Source organism: Aspergillus alliaceus (assembly GCF_009176365.1).
Source record: "Aspergillus alliaceus strain CBS 536.65 unplaced genomic scaffold BDW43scaffold_95, whole genome shotgun sequence".
Taxonomy (NCBI): Eukaryota; Fungi; Ascomycota; class Eurotiomycetes; order Eurotiales; family Aspergillaceae; genus Aspergillus; species Aspergillus alliaceus.
Genome location: NW_022474778.1, coordinates 27,366 through 37,492, shown reverse-complemented (window position 1 = coordinate 37,492; position 10,127 = coordinate 27,366). Strand labels below are relative to the sequence as shown.

The following is a 10,127-nucleotide window of genomic DNA, read 5'->3' as shown; positions in this document are numbered from 1 at the left end:
AGATAGATTGATCTTATTGGGTAGCTCTAATACGAGAGAATTGCTTGAAGAAGAGAATATCCCACGAGCGAAGCTCTGAGATATTGTCTATCTTGAATACAAACAGAACAAACAAGAATCATGCACTACTTGCTGATATTCACTATGAACTCAGCAGCCTGTATAGTGACTGCGCTGTCACAGTTGGTGCCTCCTTGAAGGATGTATGAGCTCTACCCACTCGGGTAGTATTTGCATTATATTGTTTCTATCAAGGAAATAATATTGCAAGCTCTACTTCCAAATCTATTAAGAGTAAAGGACCAGCAATCTCTGCCCCTACGTTATAATAGGTTCACCAATCCATATTCTTTAAGAACAGCCTCTGCATTCGCATTCTAGATTGGGGAAAACCTAGGTAGTAAGGATACAAAAACCCAACCAAGGCATGTCAGAAATCAATAATACCGCAGGCACTAAGTGATGAACCATATATCTTTCCATAAGTCACCTAGCATTAGTGACATCCCTGCTGCTGGTGGAGGACTTCAGGCCAGGGTGAAGCTACAGCACTTGACGCACAGCCCCACTTGCAGTCACTGCATTCATCCTGTGCATCGCAGCATGCCGCAAACTCAAACATCGAGTTCTGGATGCTGCCAGCATGACACTAGAAATCTGTCAGCGCTAATAGTGATAAAAGGACTCCTGCATAAGGAACACCTTCGACTGTAAGGGTATTCTGCTTGTCAAGTACACTTACATCAGAGCCAGTCCAATCCCCACCAAGAATCTTGCAGCATAATCTTGAACTTTGGTAGTCTATGTCCCTACCCCCCCAGCACTTGCAAGCCTGCACCACGGCTAGGCTATCATAGCCTTCAGTACATATTGTGATTATGGATAGTTAGTGACTTACTTTGTTGCTAGAGCTATGGCAGCTGCAGTAAACTTCATGTTGGACTCTTGGTAGTGCCAATATGCGGATCTGGGACGGTTGAGATAGACTGTACTAGTGGATTGAGGAGGGAATTCTTGGAATGTCTGGACTTTGTTTAACGTGGGAAGATGGAGACCTTTATATCCTTACATCCGTCTACCTTCAAATGTTGATGGCTAGTATTAGAAGCTATCGTCCTAATTGATAGCAGGTAAGCCCACTTCGTCGAGTGGATGAAGCTGAGCGCAACAAGGTCAATGCTGAACTAATTAGACGCAGAGTAGTGGCGTTGTTGACTATAGCTGAGTATCGTTGTGGCCCTACGGAGATGGAAGTAGGTGAGCCAGTATTTACTCTCAGCAAGATATTCCACCTGACCCGACCCTGCAAGCCACATATGCATGTCATCAACCATTGGAAGTGGCACCTGCCATGCAAATCAAAATAGGCTAGACCTCATATTCAGCTTGTCGAACTTAAAAGAGTGGCTAGCTGAATGGTCAATGACTGTCAGAGCTAGGGTTCGCATTCTGGAAGGTAGAGTAAGATGCATTGTGCCCATAGTACTCCACAGCCACGGCTACGTCCGTCATATCTTCGAAGTTTATGGATGATTGTTCAGACGATGTCCGCCTGAAGTCTGCCACGGTTCGAACCAACTTTCCAATGATGATCCATTCCCCGCCGACGTATTCTGATAGTGCCTGTGTCTCGACAAACTGTCCATAGCGAACTTAATGCTTTAATTAAAAGAAAAGTAATTCTAAAGTTATATACTATGACAATTGAACGAAGCCTGCTTATAATAACAGACTATCTATTATATTCTTTTCTTGCCAACATTACTCACCTTCCATAACCTGAACACACTAACCACTAAATTCAGTATCTCAGGGCTCCTTTTATTAACAAATTATAATTATTAGTCAATAACTTAATTGGAGACTAATCCTACCTCCGAAGTAAGTCCAACCAACGCCACATCGTCCATACAATCCTTCCCAGCCGACACCTACATGAACAGTCCCATTGTAAAGAACACAAGACTATTATTTGCAGCCGAGAGACGAAGCGTGTGTCCCGAAGAGTAGCATCAATCCTATGGCAGTATCGATAAAGGGTGCGAAAATCGCCATGATTGAGCCGTCGTCCGCCGAATGATATTCCTGGAACGCATACCTTTCCCGGGTATATTTGCCATGCGCGAATTGGGAGAAGGCACCGGGAAGACGACAACCGAGAGGAGGTATATGTGTAGGGACCAAAGTGAGGACGACATTGGTGTAATTTTGAAAGTGTAAGATGTAGAAATTCTTATCGAGTGTGACTTGGCCTGTACAAGTGAATTGCTATCAAAAGGTTCCCATGTTCCTCCCACGAGAGGCTTGTGACGAATTCACTGGTGTGTGCGCTGTTTGTGTGGTTGCAGATGACGAGGCCTCGTTTTTTCGGTCATGCTCCACATTCCTGCTGACTAACTGGGTTGGCGGTCATGTGACCTTTAAATCCCACAAACCACTGTTGTACAAGTTTCATGGTACGCCACTAATTTCAACCTCTTTACAATACAACTCAGCTAGTCACCATGGCCTCCCTTGCTAAAAACGTGAGTTCTTGATTGATTCTGAAACAATAAACAGTCGATTAGTATCCAGGAATCTAATTAATTGATACAGAAGTGGTATGTCTAGTATTTACGTGAGGTAGCTAATGGCCGCCTGGAGCTGCCTCCTTACAAAGAGGCAAGTCTTAGTTATTCTACTCGGCTAACTTTTCAGCTGCTTGCTAACCACTTACTAACTGCTTAGAATAAGGACAGCTCCATCAAAATCTATTATAGGGAGCTTTTCTGTCGCGTTCCGGACTGTTTAAAAGCCCAGGTAAGAATTTATAAACTGGTTATAGAGTACTTGCTAACCGCTTATCGCTCACTTAAAAAAGTATACTACAACTAACAATTATCTAGAGGAGTTCCGACTCCTGATTTGCCACCGAAATATTATTATTAATTATTAATCATGTTTAACGTCTATATCGAGCCGTCAGCTATGACAGACACATGTGCTTAGCAGTGGCCTAAGCCACTGCCTCTAAATGGTCCCTAGGGGCTCAATCAGCCCCCTCCATCATTTGTATGCTCATTCTAATCCTTTTCCTCGCCCGAGCCGCATATCTGCGCTAGAGCCTTTGGGCTATGCCCTTCTCGGTGTTCATTATTTGCTGGGCATCATCTAGGCATGCCTAGATTGCCCTTTCTACTATCCTTCTCCTCTACTTTCTACTTCTTCTACCAGCTCTAGGCCCCAAAGGCCATCCCTAGAGGATCTATCCATCTGTCTGCTTCCCCTGGGAAGCAGCTAATATTTGTTGTTGCAAGGAAGGTCAATATGGCCTTTGTGGCCCTCTGATCCGCAAAGAGATGTCATTCTGGGGCTATTTCTTCCTATCCGGGTTGGTGATACTCCTGCCCTGACTAGGGCCCTGTACAGAGCTTGTCTCTGGTGGCACCATTGTCTGCATTCCTGTCAAGGGGTATCCGGTACAGTCATCATGTCGAATCACTATTCGATCTGTGACAATTCAACTAGTAGGTGGCCTATTGTTCCCTGTGGTGCCTGGCAGCTCTGGCATCTAGGTGAGTCTCTGATCCCTATCTGATTCAGGTAGGTTGGTATTGCTGCGTATCCAGCCTTGAGCTAATAGTATCGACGAGCAAGCTGTTTTGGTGCTTCTCTTGCTATTTGATCTAGTTTCCATCCTTTCTGGGGACGATACTGTTGTTGGGTCCTGTAGGATCGTTTCTCTAGGGCCTGTATAAGCTATTGCTGTCTCTGGGCCTGGTTTGCCTATGTGCATGTTCTGCGTAGATATGCTAAACTGAGGCTCCTGTCTATATCTCTGAGGGCCTTTTCTGCAGCTATCTTAGCAGTATAGTCAGCCTTCTCATTATCTAGGACCCATTGAATAGTGATTTGGCATCCTTGATTCTGAAGCTTTGGTCTGTATTTTGGGCCTGAATTGTCTAGTTTTGCCCTGGGCCGGTTCTATTGTCTCGCAGCCGGGTTATAGCTGCCTGAGAATCTAATAGGACCCTAATAGAGGCATTGTGTCCCAGCTGCTCAGTTATTTCAAGTGCTTTACAAGCACCTGATAGCTCTGCATCAAACACCTCTTTCCCCTGCCCTAGCGGCACCTGCCTAGTCTTCCACGTGCCTGAGGGCTCTAACCATGCAATGCCTGCACCGGTCCGTCCATTCTCTAGGTGTGATCCATTTGACCACATTGTTAGACCTTCATAGGGGGCTATTGCCTGCTTGAGGGCTTCTTCCTCTGGAGGCACTAGTGTAGTGCCTGAAAGAGGGAAGTGCCTTAGGAAAATCCTCTACTATTTTTCAAATCCTGCTGAGGGATCTATCATTAAGACACTAGCCATCCTGGCTGCTAGATACTGGCCTAGGGGCCATGTGCCTGGTGCCTTAGGGCATTCTGCCCACATTCGGTTGTCTATAGGCTGTTCTCCAGGCTGTGATCTAACAGCACTTTTCTGTAGTTGTCTTACACAGGAGCTTTTATTTTACATTCCTTCCATTTCCCATATATCCCTTTTTCCGCGGCATTCATCTACCTTGGAATCCTGCATCCCGACTTGTATCTCCTAGTTGTTTTCCCCTCCCTTTTAACTTTTTCCAATGGGATGACCTGTCTAATTTATTACTCTACGCGATGGGGCTGCCATCTTAAGCGCGTCTACGGGGCATTTTCAATACATAGTATTAGTTAGAATTAGACTCGCTTCTTTACATAATAATCTCCTATACTACTTTTAATCCAACTAAGTTAAGGTCAATACTACTCTCTCTATATATATATATTCATATTTCTCCGATCAATCTAGGGACCCTATCTCGATAGACCTCTTTGTCTTCAACGAGACGTGTTGTATCTGGATCTGTACCAGTTGTCATTACGCGGTCACACCACAGCATCTGGACCGTCATCTTCGCACTTATCATCGATGGCATTCATCAGCCAGAACCGCAGAGCTTTGCCGGGCAATGTGGTCGAGATGCTTAGAAAACGAAAGCCCTGGATTGAACCCCGGAAAGAACCCTGTCGGTTTCCCCCGTGAGACAGCCCCCGAATAGCGCATCTCCCGGTATATTCAGGGTTACGCTACTCCCTCTGTCCGTAGTTTGGCCGGTTCTAGACCCTAGTGCGTGGTGCACCGAGGGCTAGCTGTATTTCCCTTTCTCAAGCCTCCCCATGTTTCTTTATTTATATATACCCCTTCTCCTCTCTTTTCCGTCGTGTTAACGCAATGGATCACGAGTAAGATACGGTGAAATAAGGTTCCGTGTCGTGAACCGGTGGGGCTTTACCTTGTCCATATGTATCCTGCATTGAGATATGCCAACACTATTGCTGACTTCAGACAAATAAAATCAATACCTAAAACAACAGGCACCGGAGATGAAATGAGTTTATTGGCAGGTTCAGAGAAGTTTCGACGGCTACGAGAGCCGGAGCCCGAAGAATGGGGTGATGCTTCAAAGGCTAATAATAAGCAGCATTATTCAGAGTTGAACAAATTGTACAAAAAAACTAACTCACCTCAAATGACAATGGGGAAACCAGAATGTAGAGAGTTCATACGGCACTATCCAGAAATAAACCTGTACAACGACAGGAGATATAGTGTCGCAAGTGCCATGAATCTGAGTAGTCTTACTAAGCCTTGTTTTACCAGCTTCAAGAGTTCGAAAATTAATTGAACGCTCAAAATGATCAAAAAGCTCACTGTAAGTATTGATGTATGAATGTAGCATCCTTGGTTTGAGAAAGTGCAGTAGTGTAGTTGAAAAAGGGATATTTTTAGCAGAGAAGATAGCCGATTTGGCGCTGTTCCTCAGTACTTAACCTAAACTGGTTGTGTGAATTACCCAAGAAAAACAAGGAGGTATCTCTAGGGTAAGGAAAGCTTTTGATGCTGAGCTAGCAGAGATAGAGACATATAAAGCACTCAAAATAGTCAATCAGGGCCCAGGGCAGATATGGGCCATTCAAGTGAGAACCAGCAGAGCGACAATGCTATGTAGCGACTATTATATTACTGGCTAAGTCCTGTCTACAACTCCTTATTGAAAAAAAGTGAACGAAGCCCTGACTCCACTCATATTCTGAAACTCTTCTTCAGCGTAGTCAATGGTTGCACTGACTCTTGCTGTTTTGTCCGTCGATTCTGACCCAATAAAGCCGTCTGTATAGGTCTGAAATCCAAGTATATTGCATAAGCCATGGACTTGCAGTATTGGCTATAAATCAGTTAGAAAGTCAGTTAGCAGGGATAGGATACTTTATCCGGGACTGGCTTGTCAGAACTTGTATGGAAACAGCTTTCCATTATAAAACAATCAGCTATAGGGATAGATATTATTAAGATCTTTAGATATAATTGCTTGACTGCTTTCCTTGATATTCCTCTCGTCCGGTTGCAGGTTGAAATGGCAATGAAGAACAGTAACACTGAAGATTTTCTTAATATTATGCTTAAGAAAGTAGTCTCGGATTAAAGTATTGATAACTTTCTGTATATTAGATAAATCAAAAGTCTTTTTAGCAGATCTGAGTGACAGTTATATAGCAATATGGTATATATAATAATTATAGAGAGCTTCAATAACTGTCTCAACCATCTTTACTGCGTCCTATTGCAATTCTGCTATAGAAGCCTGAAGCGTATCCAATTAGTAAATGGCCACCCAGTATAAGGAGTAACAATATGTACTTGCAGATATTTCTTGTACTCAAGGTAGTTTTAGATTGTACACGAACACTTTTAAGGAAAGCTAACGGGGATAGAGTCTCAAGTCAAGTCTTAGATAGCCAGGGAATTCTATACTGTAGCCTTTGTTGAGTAAGAATTGGACACTCCATACTTTAACAGGGCTAGACTTGTTAGGCCCAGCCCACAAAAACCGGCCCAACCCGGCCCAACCCGCGGGCCTAACAAGTCTAAACAGGGCATATGTATCTATTATGTAAGGTTGACTCCTCTCCAGCTAGTTATAGTAAATATTAAGGAATAGATTAATGGCTTGTGTAATATTGTATAGGGGTTGCTTGCATTATAATAACAAGTACTTAGCTAGTTGCGGTAAATATATTAGAAGTGGAGCCCTAAAACTGTGTATTATTAAAATATATCCTTGGTAATGCCACCATGTTTCAGCTGCTTATAGTAGGTAATGTATAATAGATTGTAAGACCAAGTGATGTCATAGAAGACTGCTATTAGTCCACGAAAAAACAGAATATAAATTGAGATATTGTAGATGCATATAATGATTAATAATTTGTTGGGTGCTTCTGATTATGGTGTGGAATGATTGATTTCTTTAAGCTGCAGGAGCAGGATGCTGCTAAGTTCTACATACAAAGCGGTGAAAGGGGCGGTACAGCAAGGTAGGCAGAAAGGAACGGGAGCGACAGCGAACGGAACGCAACAGTTAATTCTAATCTAACTGTCGGTCTTTTAGAGATAAGATAGATATAAGGTTTGAATCAATGATAAGATTAGATTAAAAGATATAAATAGTAAAATAGAGAGTAGAGTAAGAAAGGAAGATATTGATAATAGATTGTTGTGATCTCAGTTGAAAGATGGGCAGAATGATGCTGTATCAGCTACACATACGTAGCCTATGGACGACTATATCAACTATCTTGAGCGCTTCTTATTCTCTACTAATGGGTGAAGCCTTCAGGGGCAGAAGAGTTGGTGATCCGGCCAAGCCGCTAAAGCGATCACGTGTCTCGTATAGATTCATATCAGTAATAACTCAAGAGCAACTTATTTTCTAGTCCTAATTAATACACGTGATGGGCCTGAACCTTCCGGTTGTGGTTTTATGTTTAACCAGGCCGCCTTGGCTATTGTACAGAGTACTATGTTAGGTTCACGACTGCGCCGCTCTCATGAGCTTATGATTGATAGTGCGAATGACATAAGATATTAAGTTATTTCTCTCCTATTCTTTGGTGGTAAAATAGCGTTTTCGCTTCGCGCGTTTTCAACGCCCCCAGCTGATAAGCATCTGACGAGCTCTTGATTTGAGCTTGGGTTGGGCGGTTCAACATAATACAACGGAGTGTGACTTGATTGAGTTGATGTAGATCTGGGTCCATATGATTACTAAGGCATTGGAGGAGCATCATGGGCTCCAGTAGAGAACCCCTTATTATCAAACTACCAGAAACCAGACCTATTGCTGACATTCTAACTAATCATACAGAAATAGCAGTGATATATTGCTGGGACTTTTGCTTCCAGGGCCCCGCCTGTTAAATTATTGGTGGAGAAAGAATCAGCGTGTTAAGCCTACCCTACCCCATGACACCAAGGGCAAGCAAACCTGCAGCAATTACAACCATTTCTAAATAGCACCACCCTCGCGCTGATACTGATACTTTTAGATCACTCTCTATGACATATTCTTGGACGTTAATCTTCTGCCTGTTGTTGTCCATCAGATTCACTGAATCTACAGAGCTCTATAGCCATTGATGATTTGGGCATCTTGAACCATGAACAGGGGAAAAGTGAAAAGAAAAAAGAAAAAAAATATCCCCAGATAATAGTTGCAATAATAGATTGAAGTGTTTTATCAATACTTGAGTGCTTTGTTAAATAGATAAAAATAACTAGCTCACATCTATACAAGGTTGTATATGCTGCGGCATTGAATTAATGAGGACCCCAGCATAATCAAATGCGTATATTTAATTGGACTGTTATGCATGTTCTGGATCCAAGGTAACATAAACTTGTAATCTTTAGTACTTAGCTGTTTGACCATGCTGTGAAAGCCATACTCATCCATTCTTCCACTTTAGCACAACCCACTCCCCATTCATCTCCCCCACCTCGGGCCCTAGATCATGGTATACGCGGGCTTGTAGCTTTAACAATCACTGAATTCCCAACCTTTCTGATCCTTGGCTTGTCGTACCGCTCGCAGACAGTTTTCTTGTCTCCCAATGTCTTGTTGAAGGCACCGAAAAACTTTACGCGAGAAAGTAGGTAGCTGGTTGCTGATGGATTTGTCGGCGTTGTTGAATCTTAGGGCAATTCAAGCTGCTGATGTTCCCGTGCTGCTTAACATGTTTAATAATTTCTTAGTAAGGATGAGGATAAATCCTCGCAAGCAGCGGCAGTGGTCACTGGTAATTGGTAGACTATTTGGAAGAAGTAAGTACTTCTGTACTAGGTTCGGGCTGGGGGGTGATTTTTTTCTTTTTTGTTTATTTCTTAAAGAAAAAAAAAAGAAAAAACACCCTGTCTCTTGCATGTTCTGACTGTCACAATCTTTGACACACCTCCGGTTTTTTAAAAGATGTCCTTTATTAGCCTCTGTAATTTTAACCCTCGATGACACCACTCAGTGCTGCAGCACTCACTACTATCACAGCCTGATTACCAGGTTACATCGCTGGAAAAGAGCTATCCACAACCCCCACCCTGTGATGAGGCCTGCTGCTGCTTTTATCTCCAATCCCTGCTTAAGCACCATGCCAAGATGACCATCACCCTACCTCCACAGGGTTCTTAACCATGATTGGCCTCCTCTTACACCAAGTTGACTGCGCCGCAGTCTCTAGACTTTACTTCATGTGGTGTCCACATGTGCCTGGTGCCAGCCTGGACTGAATATAGTAAATTCACTAACTGTTGTCTTGAATTTCTCTCTGTCTGTATGGGGCCTCAGCCTTCTCTATCCGGTAGGATAATTAATACTCTGCTTATTGTGTTGCTTGCAAACCATTGTGATCACTAAAATCAGTGCACTATCTGGCTTATCTCCTGGCGGAGCCTTCAAATTTCTCCCAGTAAACAAGACACAAGGAGGGTACTGAACCTGACTTCCCTTTTTCCACTATTTATTCCTATAATGTCTGTCCCCTCTACCTGTTAAGCTATTATCTTATAGAAAACTCTATTTTAGCTATGAGAAGGTTGTGTAAACTACCTAATAAGCATAACTAGAAATAAGGTATTATGTAGGGCCTGGTAAGCATAGTTTAAAGGAGAGCGCACAGATAATAATCAGGTTTCTAATAGCAGAAGGGCTGGAAACTCATAGCTTAACTAAAGGCACCTCTAATAGCATTCTATGTTTCTAATTCCACTGAGGTGGCGTAGCCTGTTATC

At 43.0% G+C, this 10,127-nt stretch overlaps 1 protein-coding gene across 1 annotated transcript; it reads right to left on the bottom strand.

The window, feature by feature from the left end:
• Positions 1-496: 496 nt before the first annotated feature.
• Positions 497-936, bottom strand: BDW43DRAFT_317042 (uncharacterized protein; the record flags this gene model as incomplete). Its single annotated transcript, XM_032048444.1, has 3 exons — positions 497-649; positions 743-848; positions 899-936. 3 exons carry the CDS (start codon positions 934-936, stop codon positions 497-499), a joined length of 297 nt encoding a protein of 98 aa, XP_031894048.1.
• Positions 937-10,127: the final 9,191 nt, after the last annotated feature.